This window comes from Chaetodon auriga, chromosome 1 (genome assembly GCF_051107435.1).
Source record: "Chaetodon auriga isolate fChaAug3 chromosome 1, fChaAug3.hap1, whole genome shotgun sequence".
In the NCBI taxonomy this organism is placed as follows: Eukaryota; Metazoa; Chordata; class Actinopteri; order Chaetodontiformes; family Chaetodontidae; genus Chaetodon; species Chaetodon auriga.
This window is the reverse complement of record NC_135074.1, coordinates 3691693-3714795: the sequence shown is the minus strand read 5'-3', so window position 1 is coordinate 3714795 and position 23103 is coordinate 3691693. Positions and strand designations below refer to the sequence as shown.

The 23103-nt window shown below is 40.2% G+C and overlaps 1 protein-coding gene across 1 annotated transcript in view; it reads left to right on the top strand.

Annotated features, from left to right (window-relative positions):
• The window catches only part of minar1 (membrane integral NOTCH2 associated receptor 1), a 35922-nt gene extending 13264 nt beyond the window's left edge, over positions 1–22658 (top strand). Inside the window, exons 3-4 of the mRNA XM_076730032.1 lie at positions 6125–6388; positions 19723–22658. Coding sequence (XP_076586147.1) covers positions 6125–6388; positions 19723–19920 — 462 coding nt within the window. The 3' untranslated portion in view covers positions 19921–22658. The remainder of the gene's footprint in view (positions 1–6124; positions 6389–19722) is intronic.
• Positions 22659–23103: the final 445 nt, after the last annotated feature.

Sequence of the window (23103 nt, the reverse complement as noted above, 5' to 3'; positions counted from 1 at the left end):
CGGACCACAATGTCAAAAATGAGTCAAAAATGAGATTGAGAGCTGAGTAAAATGAGTTATCATATTCAAGAGTCAGTCTGTTTTTAGGAACACGATATAGCCTTTTCATAAAGCACCTCATGAATCGAGAAATTAAGTCATAATAATGTTTAAGTGGCAAATATCAGTTATGTTAAGTGTGTCTTTTATAAAGACATCATAACAGTTACCTGCTTAATGTGTTTATGTGCGCTGAAGTAATATGATTATTTTCTACTTTCCACTGCAGAAAACTATACACACAGATGAAATTTGATTATGACTCATGCTAAATATCTGGTAATGCATCTGTATCATGTAATAGCGTAGTTACTCTAAAACAGCAGTTTGCATGCTGTTGGTCAGTAATTAGATTTGCATTCCACTCTGTACTATGTACTGGGAATTTTGATCCAGTAATTTATGTATGTATTACAAGGAATCTGGCGATATGACATTGCTGCTTTCAGAAAATATTTTCTTAATTATTTAAATAATTAATTGACATGAAGCACACAACCTGTTTTTACTACATGCATGTGCCTTGTGTTTATTGGTGAAAACCTATTCATTCAGTGGTTTAGCAGTCCAGTTTGGAACTGGAAGATCAATATAGTGAAGACCAGTTTTAGTCAGGCCGAGATCTGAATTATTTTGCACTCACTCACTGAGGATGCAGTAGAGCTGTCTGTGGTCTGCTTCACTGTACTAAACCAGAACCATTTTTCCTGACAGAGACATTTTCTCCATTTTATTAGTGTTGTTGATGTTGCCACTTGGCTGTTAGAAGCTGCAAATCAGTAGTGCATTGAACACAATAAAAAATAATCACCAAGTTAATGTACTCGTAACACTCCGAAAGGGCAATTCATGAGTCTGTGATCTCAATCTGAACCTGTCCAAATCTGATTAACACTCACAGAATTTGGACCTATAATGTCACAAGCATGCTGACACATGTGATACATCCTTTACAAAAAACCCGTAATTCACAAGCAGGTAGCAGTATTATTGTGTAGACCAGGGGTTCTCATCCTTGTCCCTTTGTCCAAAATGTGTTCTCAGTGTATGCGCACTGAAGGCTTCAGGCTTCCCCCTCGCATTTGTGTCATTTGCATACTGGACCATGATTAGCTCCCAAAGTAGTTGTGATATCACTAAATGCTTTTATGTACACCTGAAATTCAAGGTGATCTCAGAGACTTTCCCATTTCAGAAGATGAAAGTGAAAACAACCATCCAATGTCAAACTTTGCACATCCGTCATTTTACTGAGGGAAGCTCAAACATCCAAATGAAACAATAGTTAGAAAAACACAGCCTGGACTGGAGAGAGACTTTGACAAACAAATGCATTCCGTCAAAACTAAGTAAAAAATAAGATATTCATTAAAAATCACAGCTGTCCTGACGAATGTGCCAGAGCCACAGATAGCATCAGGAGACAGAGAGAAACAGAAAGTACGCTGGTGTGGGTGAGTGAGAGCGAGGCAGCACGTATTTGACAGAAGGAAATAAGTGACAAACTGCAGATGCCTCGTAAAATCAAACTCAGGACTTGATGAGAAATTTAGGTGGATTCACAACAGCTTGGATGAAAGGTGTGAAAAATCAATGCGTCTTTTTTCAGTTTCATCCCGTCTCATTTTTTTGAGGCTGACTTGTAAGTAGCACTTCATGGAAGTATAAGATTGGGAGGGGCAGTGAGGTTTTCACTGCTGATTGAGCGTTGCAGTACATACAGTATGAATGCACATTTGCACTCACTGTCATTCCTAATCATCTGGCCGTCATTGCTTTCACTGGCAGGAAGAGTTTGGGGCGGTGGAGAATCACTGGTTTAGATGAGCAGCATGTATTGCGGAAAACTTGCAAGATCTAACAAGATTATTCATCTGTGTGTTGATTACTGAAGGATTAATACTTGTCTGGAGGGGATTGCGGGTAAACACTAATGCCAAAGCTAATTTTGAGGAAATGCACTACATGGAGGCTGCAATAACTGACTTGTCATGTTAGTAGTTTGATAGTAAAGACAGTGTTGAGGAAGACAGCTGCAGCAATCTTCTTGCTTTGTTGCAGAAAGTGTGAGGATGGATATTAAACTCATGTCTGTGTGTTAAGGTCAGAACCTGAAGCCAGGAAGCGGTGAACTAACTTAGCATAAGAACTGTAAACTATCCAAACTTTGGCTTTGTCTCTGTCCAAAGTTCAGAAGTTTAAAGCACACCCACAAGGAGGCCTTATTCAATAAAACCAGGAGGGGATTGTGATTACTCACCAGCTGCATGTTAACTGGAACTGGAGTACAGATTTTCTGTGTGATAGTTGGCTCTGATATTACAGTGAAGTTTATCCACTTGGGGAAACCTGGCTTTTGCACCCTATTTCAGGAAAATCTGTATAAAATCTCATATGAATTATGTGTAATAATTTGTATTGGCAGATACATTTTGAAGGAAACTTAATTGCTGTTTGGATTACATTCACTGGCAATGCATTGTTACAATGCAGTAACTATAACATCCTTATTCACTAACAACCTTGCACAGCTTCAGCCAAGCTAGAGGCTACAGAACTATAAAAACCTGAGTGATGGTGTAATTCCCAATAGCAGATACTGTAGAGAAACAGATGAAATCCATTGACCGTGAACACTGTGCAGATACTTTCACAATGAACATTTTATTATTTTCTTGAAACCAAAACATAACAATCAATACATATTAGTTTTCTATGAACAGACTTGGAAGATGGATTTGGACAGCAATACCTTGCAACCTGCACTCAGCTGGTGCACTTCTTCTCTGCAAATTATCTGCTTTTTTTTTTTTTTACTTTTCTTCAGCTTCTGTTGTCCCCAGCTCCCCTATTTTGGGTTTGCCCCTCATGTATCTTCAAGTCTGTTGCTCACCTTCTAACCCGTCTCTGCAGCTGCCCTTTCTTTTTATCTGTATGGACTGTCAGTGACAAAGCCAAGCTTTTTCTCTGCAGCTCAGGCCATATCCACACCAATACAGATCAATCGGAAATATAGTTTACACGTCAAACAAATCCAGTACTGAATCTATTTTACTGCCTTAACGATTCAAATTAAGTTTAATCTTCAGAATATGTGAGTCACAAAAGTTGTGAATAACTTAAGTAACAGATTTTTTTTTTTTTGAGCAGTTGTGACGAATAGACCAGCAACAAACGACAGAGAAGTGGTTCAACTAAGCTACATTTCAATAAAAAAGAAGAAAGAAAAGAAAAGAAATCCCCCTCTGCTGGCAAATAACAAACATATTTCTTGCTGCCATCTGGAGAGAATTATTCATGGGTGAAAATGTGTGTTTTATCTTCATGTATGTGCAGGAGGTGGTGTGAGGGCTACTCAACAACCACACAAGAACATCTAAAATGATTGCATTTTACAATAGCATCACAAGGCAACTGCGGTGTGGTTAAGATAAGAAAAGTTTGTGTTTGGTCTGGATTAGAGGCAAGTGTGAAAGTTAAAGAGGCTGCAAAACATGCACCAACACATTCCTAGACAAAAAAAAATACTGTGTGCATTAATAGCAATCCAATGGACTGCAGTATTCATTCGTATCTTGGTGAAGCACATGGTTTATCCTGTGATATTGTAGAGGTGCTAACTTATCTTACTGGCTCAGAACTTAAATGTTCCATTGGTTTGACTCACCTTTTCAGTCTCTTCTCTCAAGCTTTGTCAGGGTGGAAGAAGATGGCAAAAAGAGGGAAAAAGCTTAGATAACAACGGTTGGGACTCAGCTGCCGCAGTTAGTTCCTCTGCCAATGGACTGTAGCATCAACAAGCCCACCAGCTGTAACTCCAAGATGAGCGTGCTATTTAGGGCATTTTCAAAACCACAGTCTGGCATGTTCTCTTTGTTCTGAATCAGAGGATACACTCCTTGTTTTCTTGCATTTACACCTAAATTTGGTTAGAATTTAGGCAAACTCCAAATTGAAATGTGCAACGAATTCTTGTAATACTTCCTCTTTGCTTTTTGGTTTTAATGGAATGAATTGTTGTGAATGTGTTCGTGAATGTGTTGCAGACTGTAGAAACAAAGAAGTCATGAATGTTCTGCTTTGAAACCTCTTTATCCCTCTACAGTATCTCTTAAAACTCCACTGCACAGCCATCCAATTAACACAGGCTGCCGGCTGCGACCTGAGAGCCACTTTAGCTTTCCTGCTTAATAAAGACAAACACACACACACACACTCACATGCATGTTCACACACACACACGCACATTTATATCACCTTCATTGGCCCTGGAGACAGATGTTTCTCATCGTGCTTGGTATTAATGGCAGTTGCTTGTAGGATCAATGGAGTCGATACTCTTCCTTCAGGAATGCTTTATTCTTCATTAGGATTCAAACCCTATTGAGTTTGTGCTGGTTTATTATTATTATTGGTTGTCTTTTGCCATCACTCAATATGCCATGAGCTGGAATGAGCTCGAAACTTGAAACTGTGGCACAGTATCTGCAAATGAGGTGCAAATGCTTCACAAGAATGCAAATGCTTATAGCGCCACCTTATGGTGGCAGACATAAAGTGGAAAGTTTGAAATACCAAGTCCTTCACACCATGAGTCTGATTGACTTGAGAGTTTCATATTTACTGGGGCATGTGGATGTGGTCTATCACATACTGGCTCATAACTCAAGGTGTCTTGGTTCGTCATAGAAAATTAGTTTCAGGAGGAGAGAAGGAGAGTTGAACTTTGAGTGAGCAATTATTGAAACACTACATACATTGTAATGGTGAAAAAAGTATGTGAATGGTGTTGACTCCTTTAAAACTCACTGAAGTGACTTTGCTGAGCTCTGTGAAGTCTGAAACCAGGTAGTCATTGCTTGTGGCTTGAATGTTGGGTCATTAGAACAAATTGATTTTGTTGACTACAGAAAGGTCTGTACATGGAATTGCCATTTGTGACTATATTTTTGTGTTTGAGGCTCAAATGAGGGAATGATAATTCATGAGAATAAGTGAAAAACTGCTCTCTGAAAGTGAATTAAGTCTGTTTGGGCTAAGTAATGTTATTTATATCAGATAGATACTGCATATTAAAATGTAAAAGTCTTTGTGGTAGATTCTCTTTCTATGTTATAAAAGGAATAATTAGAATACATTTTTAAGCTAGAACAAATTGAATTGACTGAGTTTTGTTACATACATGAACAACCCATATGCCACTTATATCCTCCTGACTACCAGGAAAAAAAATATTGTCCAATCACATGGTTTTTTTTTTGTTTTGTTTTTTTTCAATTCCCCCTCACCAATGGATGCCATTTTCCTTAATGAGAAAGAGAAAGGTACCAAAGCCCCACCCCTTCACATTTGGTATCATTGAAAATCCCTAAATGTCCTCTGTAGATAGCAAAAGGAGTTAATTCAGTAGTATGCAGTGGGTGGGAGATATTCAGGTTCACAAATTTGAACTACTGGTAGTCAGGAGGATATACAACACACATGTATACACATCAGATTTGTTTAAATGATTTGTAGCTGTATGTGTTTGAAAATCAACATTTATACAAGATTACCGGATCTTATTATTATTAGTATATTATTATTATAAACCTTAACCCATAGCCTCTGATTGACCCAATTACATGTCAAAAGTTTCACCCCTTTTTCTTTTAAATCTTATAAAAATGATGGTATATGTCAGTGCATATGTTCATCACAGCAGGACAGGTTTAGATAGCAGACTGCCTCCATGTGCCTCACTAATGTGCACAGTAGCATTTTACTGTCTCTCCCCAGGCATTTGCATCAGCGGTCTGATGATATTAAAAATTTAAAAATAAACCCTCTGCTCTGTAAGACCTCCTGTGCTGCTTGTCTTACAGATTATCTGTTCTTCTGGCTGAGAGTTGTGTAGTCTGGAATGGCTCAGACAAAGTCCCTGCTTGATCTAGAATGAAGAACTCCCAGAACTCCCTCGTTGGCCTGAACTAAAACAAACTACTTTATTGTGTTTCTAAAACAGAGGCTCACAAGACTGAAGACACTGAATGCACTGGTAGAAACTTCCCTGATGGTTTTTGTTTTCTCTGTTTTCCATTTCCAGGCAGAGCGAGAGCGTCAGTACGAGCTCCCCCAGGCACACCGCCCCCCTAAGCCACCAAAAGAGCCCTACCTAGTCGAGCAGGTTTTCTCACCGCACCCCTTCACCCCCTCCATGAAGCCCCATGTGAAAGGCAGCCCCCTGTACACCGACCTGAGACTCACCAGCCTGTCAGATGGCAAGCGAGGCCAGCCGTCCTGGACCATCGAGGAATATAAACGCAACTCAGCAGAGAAGGGAAAGCAGCTCACAGCTCTGGACCTGCAGGTACTGGACTCTGCAGACTCTCAGCACAGTCACAGGAGGTCTGTAGGGGAGTGAACTTAGCATAGCTGCCTGTAACTTTGTAGATATGTAAACACCTGTTACCAGGGACTGTTATGTTGTGTTCATATTGCCTTCTCTTCTGGTATTGGGGCCAGTTATTAGAAGCTTCTCTGTGCCTTCAGGAGATGTAGTGAAAAATTGAACTGTATTTCATGCTCTGATTAGTTTCTTTAAAGGTGATACCTGAACAGTGCTATCGTCAAGACCACTTAATGGACATGTTCACCATTCTTCAAGTTGGTCTTGAAAAAGCACTGAGACTGATTTTGGTGTAAAAATTCCTTTCACTCTGGTGAGTGAAATACTTTCCTAATGTGTCTTATTGCCAAGTATGTTTTCACATACAAGGCATTTTCCTTGGTGTTTTGGTGCATACCAATGAATATCAAGGTAGGAAAGTAATAGGAAGTAGGAAATAGAAACAAAGATTTTAAGTAAAGAAGCATAAATAGAAAATAGGAAGTTGATAAGAAAACTCAACAATTAAAAAAATAATGTTAAAAATATGCACAGTATGACTGCTGTTTAAATGAAAGAACTGAACTGTTTTTTGCAGGAATGTGCAAAGAATTGACCAGGGACTGTTCAGAAGGGAGGGTGAACTGAATTTTGATCCAGTAGCCAACTGTAGTAGATTAAATCACGGCCAGTGGTTGGTGTATGGATATATATCTTTGATCTGTCTTATCTATTGAGGTAAGTCTTAAACAAAACTGCAGGCCTCTGAATGCTGACCAGTGAAATTACACAGCTGTTTAATTTCACACACAGCATAAATCTGCCAACCTGGAAACAGCTAGTGAGTTAGTGGTGTCACTGACAGCAAGAATCCATCTGGCCTTACAGCAGAATTACAGCGTTGCAGTCCATCTCCAATCCCACTGTGCTTTGTTGTTGCTCAAAATATGGAGAAGCACAATGAGTCAGCTGAATGAGGCAGCTAGGCGTGCTCTGTCAGTCTTGAGAATGTTTCATCACTCATTAGAGACACTTTCGTCTGTGTGAGGCTCCACAGGAGCAGAAACTGGCTCTGTCTGATCGATTGGGCACTAAAAACAGGCTTTGACTATTTTATTTGATTGAAAAAGGTTTTCAAGGCTGACTGGAAAACTCAATTAATACTAGTTGTTTGATTCCACCAATTGAGACTGTAACCTGCCCATATTTTATTCGCCACTGTGTCACTTCTCCACATGCACACACACACTGATGTAAACCCCACTCCAGTATTGACTGTTATGTGTGACCTGCAGAGTTTCATTGATACAGTGCTTCTCCTCTTACACGTGTGTCTGTGTGGTTTCCGTTCGACTGCAGGGACCCTGTTAAGCTCTGACACGGCCACTGAGGTGCATTATTGATGGTCACTGTATGGCCTTCAGAGTCACAAGTGACCCAGAAATCAATTCCTTTCCCTGACAAGCCTCTGGCTGTAACTGAGATGCATCTGAGCCCTGTGACTGCTTCTTCAAATGTCCTTACATTGTTCCCTTTATGGCTGCAAAAGAGCTTTCACCTACTGTACCGACTGACAATATGGGAAAAGGTTTTTAGACATATTTATCAGTGTTTCTGCTTCAACCTCCATTTTTTAATATCAAATCAGATAAAATTATCATCTTAAAAATCCACTGAAACATTCATCATCAACAGAACATGAAGAAGCAACATTTCCGACGTTATGTCAAAGACATCTATTTACTGTGTTGCAGAGATTTCACAAGCTCTCTTAAACAGTCTGTTAAACAAAAAATGTCAAGAAAGGAATTATTCTTACACCTATTTTCTTTATTAAACAGAAAAATATACTGTTGGTTCTCTGAATTCAAGTTTCTCTCTTTTTACTAAACCAAGACAAGCTTAATTGCTAAATTAACAGCATAAAACATCCAAATATAACAGAAACAAAATGAAACTCACCAAAACTGTCTTTGTCATTCCACTGTTCCAACAATCACCAGCTCTAGTTTGAGCAAAGTAAACCCTTAATGTAGAGTGAAATGTGAAAATGTCCACATGTCAGTCCATCACACAAAGACGCTCCTCGATCACGCACAGCTGCGAGTCCACAGGGAATCAGTCAGCCATGCTGTAGTATGAGAGTGTTCAGCACCATGGACAGTGCAGTAGCCTCAAATAGCAACTGCAATCACATCAATGCATGCTGGGCCCTTTTTTCACAGCAGCACGACAAGCAACACAAACAACACTCCAACTGTGTATTTTCGTGACCTTGAAAATTGCTTTCCCTGTCTGTGTAGTATTTTTTGCCCTATGCAGAGTATACAGTGCACAGGTTGGGGGAGACATGCAAACTGCAAATGAGGCAGCACAAAACAATTTGCTGGTACTTTGGTGGAAAATAGAGTCTTTAGAACGTCTGTTTCTGCTGCAGAGTCACTTTGCTGCCAATCTGTTGATTGTGTAAACAAGCAAAAACACAATATTTGGAGCAAAAACCATCCCCAGCCATTGAAATCAGCATCAAAAATTAACATTATTGCAGTTAAAGCTGGAATATCAATAAATAAGCCTGCATTTATCTATAAATGATCCTTCTGCAGCTGTTTAACACTGTGTATTGTTAAACATAACACACTGTTCATTAAATCCATGCAACCATCATTGTACTAACTAACTGTTAAAAACCCAAACCATCTGCCTCTGCCTGCAGAATTGTGGATTGTGGTGCTGTGTGTTCAAATTGTGCCTCTCTGGAGAAGCCGGTTCTTCATTTGAAGAGAAGTTGTTATATTTCAGTGTGTTTGGTGAAGGTGTTTCAGAGAAAACAGACCATTAACGTGACTGTCTGAGAGTGTATTTATTAATCACCACAACCTCTCATTTATATTCCACTTCACTCACGCCTTTTGCTCTTTGCACTGCTGCACATGCATGAACTAAAATAGCAGGTGTACTTGTAGAGCCTCACAGTCGATGCACCCAAGATGCTGGTGGTTATGTTCGCATGACTGAAATAGAGTCCTGACAGAATGTAAGCAAGACAAGTCGACACCATATGACCTTTATATTTACTAATAACTGGCTTTATCCTAATGCAAGATGAGAAAAGCAGTTGAATGGCCACTTGGGTCTATCTAACCACATCTTCCAGTGAGGTTTGAACATTTGTTTGAAGATTAAAAAGAAGATAGCTGGCCAATTAGAGAGCCAGTATAGTCTGTGCCTTCCTCTTAAAATGAGTTGGTCTGAGCAGAAGGAAACACAAGTGAATGTAATCCATTGAGATCTTAATATATAACAAAATATAATTATGAAGCATTTATTAATTTCTTTTATATTACATTACAATGTAATATCAAATGGAGTACTTAAATATAGATTAGTGTCAAGACAGAGAGTGAGAGACAGTGGACAGAGAGGAGGAAGAGGAAGAGAAGCAGGGTAGTTGGCTGAAAGGATACTAAAAGCAGCACGAGAGCAAGGGCGGTTTGAAAGGCACTGTGTGTCACCACTGAACTCTGCTCCTCTCTGATAACACCAGTTATCCAGCTATGACCTTAATTGTAAGGCAGTGGGTTTCCTATTTCCTGTTCAGGAGAAGCCTTACAATCTGACTGACTGTAACATCTTTGTTGATTACAGCAGACTAACATCAGACAGATTGTTAAACATTTCAGTTATGCTTAACAATAGCAGTGACTAACAGGGATGCAGGCATTTATGGCTTCATGATGATCAACAACAGTTTACCTGCTTTTTATTCATAGGTGAGTTGAATTCATGTGTGTTGGCATGAAATGAGACATTACAAAAGTTAGATGTAATGACATTCCAGTCAGTTATGCTCCCTGTCTGTTATGACATCATACTATAGGTGTGTTTATTTTTGCCTTGAGATGCAACCTGTTGGACTGATATCAGTCCAATACTGACTCAGATAGCTGGATGGGGTATCAGTGACAATGGCCTGATGTGGTGTCTTATTTTAAAAAGCATCAATTTAGTACTTTTATATTTATGTATTTATGTGTTACATTTTGTTTTACAAAGTTAGAAAAGCAATGTTTAAGTGATCCCAGTCTGTTCCACACACTGAGGCATTTGGTTTTTTGTTTTATGCATACATATATGCATACTTTATTTGGTGAAGACACAACCATATAAACTTCTTCAACCAGCTGATATGTGGTTACACACTAATACTAGCCAGACAGAAAATATATTGAGTTTTTTACTAGCAGATGGTGCTGTGTTAGGTGGCAGCCTGTTGCAGTAGCTCCGCCATTTTCATTCGTTTTTGTTCATTGAGTGTGTTTTTTTCCATTTCTTTTAATTTCTATTTAACCGCGTTTTTGGAAACTGTGTGGTGATGTTAACACACAGTTTTACAACTTTTTGGTGGCCTCTCTTACTTGCTTTTTACACTCTTTGTAATGGAGGGCCGTACAGAGGGCAGTGAGGGCATTGTGTACAAACACGATCAGCTGATGGCATTGTGTTGACTCATGCTGCTGCCTGGAGAGAGGATTGTAGTCCCAGACGAGCTGAAGAGACAACGTCGGGGCTGCAGAGCTGGAGCCAAACGGAGGGCGAAGACACGGAGATACAGACTGTCTGTTCCGGTGATCATCATGGAAAACGTGAGGTCCTTAGCAAATAAAACAGACAAACTCATCGCGCTGGTCAGGACTACGATACCGACAGCGCAGCCTTATGGTCTTCACAGAGTCGTGGTTGCATTCAGACATCCCGGACCGGAGCTGGAGGTACCCAGCTTCAGCTGTGTGTGGGCAGACAGAGATGTGGCTCGGAACGGTAAGAAGAAGGGAGGAGGGATTGCACTGTTTGTGAATGAGACGTGGTGTAATCCCGGACATGTTACAATTATGGAACATTTCTGTAGCCTGGACATTGAGCTGCTACCTGTGGAGATGTGGCCTTACTATTTGCCTCGGGAGTTCACATCTGCCATCATGATCACTGTTTACATCCCTCCGAAGACTGACTGGGAAGCAGCACATGACGTCATCCACTCCACCATAGTGGAGCTGTAAATGCAGCAACCAAATACGGTGGTAGTCATTAATAGAGACTTTAACCACAATACTTTGGACAAAACTCTGCCAACTTTCAACCAGTTTATCAACTGTCCCACCAGAGACAACACCACACTAGACCTACTGTATGCTAATGGAAGGATGCCTACAGTGCGACAGCCCTTCCACCCTAGGGAGAGCTAATCACAGCCTGGTGTTGTTAACACCTCAGTATGTCCCTCTTGTCCAGAGGCAGCCTGTGTCCACGAGAACAGTGAGGAGGCTAATGAGTCATTACAGGACTGCTTTGAGACAACAGACTGGCGTGTGTTGTGTGAGCCACATGGGGAGGACATCAACAGCCTGACTGAATGTATCACAGAGTACATCAAATTCTGTGAACAGACCATACTGCCAACCCGGACTGTACACTGCTTTCGTAACAACAAGCCCTGGATCACCAGTGAACTGAAGAGTCTGCTGAACAAGAAGAAACAAGCTTTCAGGTCAGGGGACAAAAAAGAACTGAGGAGTGTTCAACACGAGCTGAGGGAGAAGCTGAGGCAGAGCAGAGATGCCTACAGGAGGAAGCTGGAGGCCAAACTCCAGCAGAACAGAGTGAAGGATGTGTGGACAAGAATGAAGGAGATCATGGGGCTCAAGGCAAAATACAGACCAGCAGCCAGCAGCCTTGAGAGGGCCAATGAGCTAAACCACTTTTTCAACAGGTTTAGCTCACAGCCAGGTGTGGCCCTACATTCCCCCGCCCCTTCACACCTCCCCACTATCCACACCCCTCTGCCCCAGCTTTCTCCCTGCAACCCTCAACCCTCCCAGGTGATCCCTTCCTTGGACTCAACCCCCACATCCCCCACCATCCCCCACAGCACCCCCTCCACTAGCACCATCCCTTGCCTGACTGCGTGCCAGGTAAGAAGACAGCTGGAGATGCTGCCAGCTGTCTGTGATCCTGGGTCACCTCCTTAACCTGAGCCTGAGCCTACAGAGAATCCCGTTGCTGTGGAAGACGTCCCGCAGGGTTCCTGTTCCAAAGAAGAAATCTCCATCTGGCCCCGATGACTACCAACCCGTTGCCCTTACAATGCTCATGATGAAGGTGCTGGAGAGGCTGGTCCTGGCCCACCTCTGACCGCAGGCGAAATCATCGCTGGACCCTTTACAGTTCGCCTACCAACCCCATCTGGGTGTGGACGATGCCATCATACACCTGCTGCAGCTTGCACCCCTGGATTGTAGCAGCAGCACTGTGAGGATCACTTTCTTTGGTTTCTCAAGTTAATACCATTCAGTCACTGCTCCTGGGTGAGAAGCTGCGAGTGATGGGAGTCAACGCGCCCACAATCTACCTGACAGACAGTCCGCAGTTTGTCTGACTGGGCAATGTTCTGTCTGAGAGCGTGGAAAGTAGTACAGGAGCACCACAGGTGTCTCCTTTTCTCTTCACCTTGTACACCTCAGACTTTCAGTACAACTCTTCATCAGTTCAACAGACTGAACTGGAAAACTAACATCAACACTGTCTACAAGAAGAGGATGAGCAGACTCTATTTCCTGAGGAGGCTCAGATCATTCAATGTGTGCTGCAAGATGCTAGAGATCTTCTACCAGTCTGTTGTTGCCAGTGCACAACACCAACAGACTGAACAAACTGATCAGGAAGGCCGGCTCTGTTATTGGCTGCAAACTAGACACTGTTGAGGAGGTGGTGGAGAGGAGGACACTGGACAGACTGTTATCCATCATGGATAACCCTGAACATCCTCTTCACCACCTTGTGGACAGACAGCAGAGCTCCTTCTCCAATAGACCGCTCCGCTGTCATAAGGACTGCTTCAGGAAATCATTCCTGCCACGAGCCATCACACTGTACATCAGTAACTTAAACATTTAATCCACCAACCTCACAAACCCCAATATTTTACATATTATCTGCACTACTGCAACATTGCACATACAGTCTACTGATTACATTTATTTATAATCTGAAACTGCACAAATTTTTTGCTGTAAATACTTGTTTATACACTTGGTGATATTGTATTTTTATTATATTATTATAATATTATATATTATATTACTATATATTTAGGTATACTTAGTTATATTTTTATTTTCAACAAACAGCTGTTATTTCTGTTTTTGTTACTTTTTTGTTGAATTTTTAAACAATTGCCGTATACATTCTGTGTTTGTCTTTATGTTTAATTGCTACTGCAACAAGATAATTTCCCAAATTGGGATCAATAAAGGAACAGTCTGAAGTCTAAAGTCTACTCTGTTGTCTGTCTTTCCAGCCATCCAAAGGTATCTGTTCAGTCTGCTGTCCCTTATTTGAGTGATGTTACCCACAGTCAAGCCACAATTATGCACGTCAGGTCAGCAGCCCTAACCCAGGCACACTGGATGCTGACAGTGAAAACAGTTCACACAGTTTCATGAGAAATCATAGATCAATTCAAAACCTGCTGCTAATATCTCCCACAGGACTGTCAGACTAGTCTTGTGTTGTGTATCACAAACACTGGCTAATCAGGGCCAACAGCTGCGTGTCTCTTCTTTTCTTTAATGAGTCTGGCCAAAGTATCGCCTGAAGCTGTGAATTTTTAATTATTGCACAGGCAGATGTGTGGCTGTGATCCACAGCATAATGTGATGAAGATTGCTCAGGTTGAGTTTGTTGAGCGTTGTGCTGATCAGTAAAATCATGTACTATTATGCACAGAAAATAGGACGATCACAAGGAAAGTAACAAATGAATTCAAGTTTAAGAGACATCATTAGCTCATGGCAGTATATTTGAACTGATGTATTCATATTTGCAACCCAGAATTTCCCAGACAGCAATAAGTATGAGTTATCATGACTTTTCCTCTGATTTCATCTGAGGAAAACTAATGATTGATGATCCACCTGATTCCCAAACTGTCAATGCATCATGTTGTTTAAAGAGGATGAAGGTAGCCAATGTGATTGGCCATTATTTTTGTAAAGCTTCTAACGCGCTCATGTGTAATGCATGGTAATGTATTTTTTCTGATCCCACTCTGTATTCAAGTGTGCCAGAAAAGCCTGACCATGAAATTAACCAAGGTGTGTTCAGCACACCCCAGTGCACACTGGCCAGTCAGAAGTGACAATGAGGCTCATTCGTAAATGTTCTTCCCACTAAAATATTTCATTAAAACAGAAAAGACAAAAGAAAACATACATCTGGCCCAGAAACCACTCTGAAAATAGATGTTAGCACAAAGCTAATTCTGCCACTGTGACATGTAGCATGTAACAACTTTGAAATTAGTTTGACTCTCAAGATTATTCTGCCCTAATCACTTACAAACTTGATTGTTTGCCCACAAATTGAATGTGATTTTAGTCAATTAGTGTTAACACATTTTGATTTTTAAGATAATACAAACACCGGCTGCTCCAAGTCTCCTGCCTTTCCCTTGCTTGCTAAATGAAAGTGGAAGAGTAACTACATTGCATGTCAAGTCTTCTTAGCAAGGTTAGCACCAGCGCTATTTTGTCATCTGTCATCACACAAGATCACCTCATGTTACCAAGGTAACTTGGTTGTCACAAGCCAAAAACTCCGACACTCTACACTACAAACAGAATTCATGTGAATATCTTTACTCAGGAAGAACTTTTCCAAATTTTTCATTGACCTAAAACTGTGTGTGTGTGTGTGTGTGTGTGTGTGTGTGTGTGTGTGTGTGTGTGAATGAATAGAAAAAGCTAAGGTTTGGAAAATACCTGTGTGGACTAGGGCTGAGTCTGGTGCTTAAATCCACTGCCTCAGCTTTTATTTTGAAAGCAAAAGGAAAGATCTAACAGGATGGCCTTTCACTTCCAGGTCAAATTGAAAAGGTTACACTCTTACGCTCAGGGGATAAAGACTGCCAAGTCTTCTTTTATCATTACAAATGAGAGAAGCCCTGTTGCTGGCTCAAATGTAGTTACACAATTCCTCCTCTGTTCACACTGATGATTCTGTCCTCCCCTGTGAGCAAATCTAATTCTGTTCTCACAAATCTGTGCCTGTTCACTCTTGCAGGTAAACTTGCTGACTGAGTAGTGCTGGAATTTGTTGTGCTCTCTCAAATCTTTTGTCGTCAATATACTTCAATAAAAGATGACAAGCAACTCCAGCAGCCCTGGTGGACCTGGACCATAAAACCTTCTCAACAAAGACTTGAAAGAGGACAGACTGTACATACTCACCCGAGGCCAAACTCAATGACACCATTCTTGTTTCTTCTCACACAGAGGAGAAGAGACACAATATGCTAAGACAGGGTGAGGCAGACAATTGCAGACATTGCATGAAGCTGTTGTTAAACCTATAATTATCAAGATTATCAATATATTACAGCCCATTCTGATTCTATTTAAAATCAGTAAATATTCATATATTTAATATATTTGCATTCTGTTACTGTCTCTGTCAATAGCATAGCGTTAGTGCTTGAACTTACTCCTGCATGGGATTCAGACTGCACTCTCATACAGAAAACCATGCAGCAGTTGTAGCGGACATGAAGCAGATGACAGCATTTGATCCTGAGTTCAGTAATTGCTGTGTCAGATGACACTGTTAACTGTCTTGAGTTATTTGTTAAAACATGAGCTGCTGAATCCTCTTATCCCAGGTTTTGTTGCACTCTTGTTCTGTTGTATTGAGCGTCTCACTCTGGCACATGTACATGCATTTAAACATACAGCTGCAGGCTGTCTTTTCACACACTGCTTTCTGCGTGGACACATTGGACCACATGTCTCCCACTGAGCGGAAATAAAGCTCAGCAACCAACTCTAGTACACTGACCAGCATCTAAAGACACTCTGTGTTGTGGAAACATGCTAAGTCCCTCTCTCCTTGTGTCAACAACAAACTGGCAATGAATGAAAATCAAGGACTAGAAAGCACATGTAGACAAATTAAAGCTGTGCCAGGCAATGTTTCGATGTGAAATACGCCCATCTTGTCAGTGTAAATCAGAAAGTGGGGCAGCAACAGAAAAGTTGACATGTAGCACTGGTTGGAAATCTGACATACAGAAAGAGAAGTATAATTTAGATGTCTCCTAAATAGTTTACACTTTACACCGCCTCCCAAAAGAACAATGCTACATCCACAGTCGATTCACAACACAGCTTTTCATACTGTCTCCGGTTTCATGCACACACCACACAACATTTCATCGATCTGCCTGCCTGTGCCTGGCTCCATCGTACCCTCACTCATGGACAAGACCCTGAGAGACTTGAACTCCCTCACTTGCGATGAATCACTTATCTTTTGTTGTGTGCATCCCAGCTTTCTTTCTTTCTTTCTTTATTAGACAAGACAAAACACTGACAAAACAACAAGAGGTAGATAAGAACAGTAAGAACAGTAAATACAGGCTGATTAACTGAGTTTCATGGGAAATAACAGAACAGATCAAAAATCTGCACTGATACTAGAAATAATTAAATGAATAGAAGAAAAATGTGTGCATGAAAGAGTGACTAAATGTAAAACATATGAGATCAATAGATGGGAAAGAGAAACAATAGTAAATACACACACACACACACACACACACACACACACACACACATATATATATACACTTAAACTACTACAACATTGGAACATATAGTCTTCCATAGTTTTATCTACCCATTTACTGTATAATGTGTCATATTAATGTGGAACATGTTTCTGGTTTGTCGCTCTGCCTATTGCTCCTTCTATCATAGTATATACAGGAATCATTTAAAATATCAATATGCTGTTAGTTGCAAGTCTTACAATGAAGAATGTCTCTCCTGCACCGTATTCTGCAAAGCCATTACAGAGCAGATTGGAAAAACAAAATCAATCTCTGATGCAGAGCCAGTTTTTTGTGGATGTAGACTCTTGCACTAACTGTGTTCTCATCTCGGCTCCAGCGAATGTATCTCCACTCTCCGCCTTAAGAAGAAAATGTTAGCTGCACATTATTGATTTGGAGATGGTATAGTTTAACTGACTGAAACTATGCACCTCAGTTAGAGCCTCCTTGGTTGTCCTGGTGTTCCAGGTTTAAGATGCTGATGGTGTGATGGCTCAGTTCCTTCGGGGGACATTCGTTGTTTGTTGCATGTTGTCCCTCATATCTCACCTCATTTCCTGTCAGCTCTCTACTGTCCCTGTTAATCGAGGCAAAATCACTACAAAGAAGAGCTCCCCGGTGGCAGTCTGTGCAGTCATTAGTTTCTTCGAGATGCAGAGTGCACAGTGCCATCAAGTGCACCGTGCAGAGTGCACAGAAACCGTGGTCGGTGGTGCAGATTGTGCTGGGGCACACAGGAAGACAGGATGAGATTAGGAAGAATGCAGGATCATATTTTATCCTTGGTTGTATTAGGAGTCAGTCATGGCCAGTCACAATTACTCCTCTCATCCCTCTGTAGGCTCCTCTCATTAGCACACAGCCAGAGCTCACCATCTGCTCTTTGTTTGGCATTAAGAAATGGCCAGATATTGAGATCATTTACTTTTCTTTCAAAGCACCTGTTTTTTATTTGTTTATGAGATATTCTGTGTGTGTGTGTGTGTGTGTGTGTGTGTGTGTGTGTGTGTGTGTGTGTGTTGCTATTGAGATATATGTAGCTACAATCAACAATCTGGTAAATCATGTGAAGCTGAGGAAATCAATCAGAATTAAAGCACACAGCAACTTGTCTCCAGTACACTGTGCTTCATTGACCTCATCATACTTTTTCAGCTTTTTTGCCTTCACCAGTGTGGTAGCTCAGCCTTGGTGCATGGTGTGCTGGAGAAGAGCTGTGTACGTTTCAGTTTGCTCATGCTGGTTTAAACTTCTCTGTTTTTGCTTTCAGCATTACAAAAAGCTTACAAATCTACCATAACATGCATTCAACCACACTTATGTGGTATGTATGTTTTCTTAATATTTGTATATTCCAGGGATATTGTAAATTCTTAAATGAAGCTGGTATTGACATAATAACCGAGTCTAGCACAAACAAGGCTGGGATTACTTTTACACTAATGTTTCACATTGTAAATTCAGCATAACGTATATTTCCACTAGACCAGGGGTTCCCAAACTTTTGCAGCTCGAGACCCATACTTACAAAACTACATTCTAAATTATTGAAACTGTATCTACATTTATAAAGAACATAACAAAATGACTTTAAAATGTGTATGACAGAGAAGATATTATCATTAAAAACTGAATGCATTGCTTTTCTGCTGTCAAAACATTCTCTCTTGAAAGTCACTTCTTTACACAGCAAGTATTTGTTTCACTTGCCCCAAAATATTAGTTGCTGGATGTAACTCCAGTTCTCTGAGTATGAGCATCGTCCCGTCTTCTATTTTAAGTGGGACAATGAATTTACGTCAAACCATTGTAATGCATTTTACTCAAACTGACGACCTAATAAAAATGGGTTTATGGCCTATTTTGGGAAATGCTGCACTATACTAATTCCATCAGAAGAGCAACAGTCATGTCATAGTCACCAGCATGAGCTACGATCAATTTCTTTTTGAACAGAAACTGTGTGCATTCACCAAATAGTTAACCAGTTATTTATGCTCTCCTGTTTTTTTTTTAGTGTCGTTAAGCTTCTTTAAGGGAAACTTAATACGTCATGTGGATGTTTCAAATACGAAGCCTACCAAGAATGGGAGGGTTAACTCCATTGTGGAACCTTTGTGGAGGTAGTGTTTCATTGCTGGTAGAAATGACAGAAAAAAAGTAACATGGAAACAAAAGCAGTGTGAAAATTTAAAAAAGAAGTAGAAAACAGGGAAGTTTCCCAAGAAAAATAAATGAAAAAAAATCTTTACTGTAAACGTGTCTCAAATAAAGGCCTACCTCTCTTTATAGTGTCTTTTCCCCTTAGAGGTATGCACTAAGGGGAAAGGCACAGCTCACCTGTGTATATATCTCAGATGGTCTCTAAATAGTGTTCAAGTGTTTAAACAAGCTGTCATGCTGTGGCTGTGAAAATCTATTTTGGAACAAGACAAGGTGGAAAAGGAAATTGAAAACTCCAGAACACCTGGCTCCAAAGTAGAAGCCTGTGTTTTGACCGTGTGTTCCTCTGGTCAAAACACAGGTAAAGGTTTTAACTTCCTTATCATCAAATCAGGAAGTGTATGTGTTCATGCGTTTTCCTCATAGGCAGCTGTCAGTTCTCAGACCTGTTCATCCTCTTATTTATTGCATCTGTTTGTTTCATCAGACCCAGGAGTCCCTAAACCCCAACAACTTGGAGTACTGGATGGAGGATGTGTACACACCAGGATATGATTCACTGCTCAAGAGGAAAGAGGCAGAGTTCAGGAGGGCTAAGGTGTGTAAGATTGGAGCGCTGATTGCAGCCGCTACCTGCACTGTGATCTTGGTCATCGTTGTTCCAATTTGCACCATGAAAACATAAAAGAGCCAAGATGGAGTGACTACAGCAGTTGAAGGATTTTTGTTTTTAATGCAGTATTTACTTCTGGTGGACTTTCTTGCCAATATAAAATGATTAGGACAGCTCCTGTACAATAGAAATGAATTCAGCAAGTGCATAATATATACTATATATCTATTGGTTTAACAGTTGTAGTTTATTGTATTGTAATAAACTGTGCGAGACAGTTGGAAGCTCTTTAGTTTAATTGTCTATCTTAAACAGCTACAGCAGATGAACACTGAAATAAATTGGATTTGTTATTGTAGCCAGCGAATGATATTTTTATTTTTCGTATAATTACTGTACAGTGTATTTTGATCAAAGTTATTTTTGATGAATTATCTGGTTGAATGTGAGAATTTATCTTTATTTTATTATCTTCAATAACAGCAAGCATTTTAAGTAAGGAAATTTGGGCACACATTTTTCTAATTAGAAATATATTGAAGTACTTTAGTTTAAATAGAAGTGTACTTGTACATAAATTGCAGACACAGTGTGACTACACAGCCAATCTGAATGTATTGATAATGTTAGCCTACTCACTTGGAAATGAATGACTTGAGATGTAACTTGAATGTTGCTGCCCTCTCATTTCTCTGAATTGTAACCAGCCAACAGCACATACCTGCTCCTCTTCCTGAAACGGTGGATTTGTTCTTTTCTTTCTAAATGTTTGCTCAGTGAATACTTTGAGTTCTGCATCAGTGTACTCTAGTTAGGCTCACCTGGCAGGATTGTAGGGCTGACTGGGCCAGCTTCCCTCATTAATACAAACTGAACAGAACAGCATCTCTCTCAGAGTGGGCTCGTCCATCCATTCACTGCTGCAGTCTCTTTGAATGCCTTAAAGTACAAGCACTTCTGTAGCTCAACCGGCCCACCTATTACCATGCCCATTTCAGAGCCTGGTAACAATGTGTTTATCCTCCATATAGAATAGTAGCTTAAAGTTTAGTTTTTGCTAGACTGGTTTGATTCTATATTTTTCTGACTGTCAACAAATTGCACCAAGGTCTTTCTGACTTCCTTAACCTCACTGTGGCACTCATCCTCAATCCCTTTGTCTTTGACATAAAACCTTCAATCAGAAATGTATGTAAGTTTCAAATTTTCCTTTTTTTTGTACAAAGGCTCAATAATCTCCTATTTCTTTTTAGCAAGTATTACTCACACACACACACACGGTGTATTTGTTGAGGACTATTTTCAGTGTCATTTTAATACACATTTGATGTTCCAGTGAGAAATTCCATCAGCAGCAGGATGGTGAGCTGTATGTGGTATTAGGTCAACATGACCGAAAATTGTGTGTGTTCATGGTAATGAAGGAACATGTCACACGGTGAGGCTCATTGATGTGTTTTTAATCATTATTGGACAACAATGCAGCTGTATAGCACAGACTAATAAGGTACGCAGACAATACTTGTAAGCAGGATCGTTTCATTTTTTGGTTTGGGTTTGCAGGTAGCATTTGTTGACAATAAGAACGATACAACATGTTATTCTTTAATCTCTATATAGCCCTGATGCCCTCTTTACACTGTTCATCTACTAGATCGTTATGATGTTTTGCACAGCAGGCCTGCAACAAATCGTACTTTTATGAATCACATAATGTTCATGAGAGGAGTTCAGGCAGCTGTAGTGGGTGGTGCTGTGCCATTGGACTCCATTATGTTCAGGATACAGGATTAGACCGGTTCCAGACCCCTGAATCGCCATCCATACACTCTGATTTGTTCAGTGATTAAAGCAGGTCTGGTTTTGTGGTCATTGATGGGTGTCTCAGCCTGTTGGAGAAGCAATCAAGCAATCAGAGCTTTGTATGCTGGTTCAAGAATGGGAACGTCATCTTCCCATACACAGCTAGCTTTCTACCAGGCTACACCAATGAAAAACAGCAACACATGACCACAAAAATGAGAATAGCTGTGCAGGCTGTTGTAAGTTGACAGAAATAAATATTGACTGGAAATTATGTTGGGTAATGAATTATTTTGGCAAAACAAAAGAAAATTAAGCCCCCTCCCAACCAGAAAACAACCAACAAGAACACAATGTTACAGTGAATGAATACAGTGAAATGAAATACCATTTCAGTCTGATGATCAGGCTTTATATAGCCTTTATAGCAATTACAGCAATGACCTACAAGGTTTAGGCTGAAGCCATATAAACACATACGGTATACGAGCGTGACAGGATATGAAACCATGATTTTATATTTGTTTATGATTTAAATTTCTGACATGCACATGCATTTTTGTCCTTATGATGGCTCCATGGATTCCCATAAATTCTTGAAAAATGCATTTTTTAATTGTCCCAACACACATATACATTTCTTTAAGATAATGCTCACCCTTTCTGCAAACAGGTTTTGAATTTTTACTGTATGTAAGGTTTTGTGTTTTATACATTCTTTGAACAATACTGTAATCAATCAGATCACTAAATTTTCACAAGAAGAGCTTTAGAAGGGTCGTGATGATCCGATTTGGCAATAAAACTTATGGCTGTCTTTCATAGTATGAAAACTGGGATTTTATGCATTTGATGATGATGTATGGAACAACAGCTGAGCAGCAACACACAGAGCATAGAACATGTTCTGATTTGACAGATCCTAAGCATTTCATCATAGTCTAATTGATGCTAATTAGACATTTTTCAGGATCATTTCTGCTACATATCAGTTAAGACAACAAAAACTTTATTCTCTTTTTAAATTTCTGGAAAATTTGTGCTTGTTTTAGTTTCTCAAATGCTTGTATGAATAAAGCAAATCCACCACCACCACCACCAACTACAGCCCTCACAATGCTCACTGAGTGACAGGATACAACCCCAGCTGTGGATTAAACTGCATCTCTTGTGACCATTATGAGGCACCCGGTAATGTTTACTCCTCCCCACTGATTGATTAAAAGCTCTCTCAGCCTATATGCCACATCAGTGCAGCACTGAGGTCCAGCAGTTGACATCACAGCGTCTAACAGCTGCGATACTGATGGGCGGATAACATGTTATTTTAAGAACTGCTGGCGTGTAAATGCATTAACACTGACTGCTGAGGTAACTAGTTTCACAGAATTGATACGTTGAATAAAAAAATGCACAACTGAAAAAAGTATGGATGCAAGGAGTGAAAAGCAC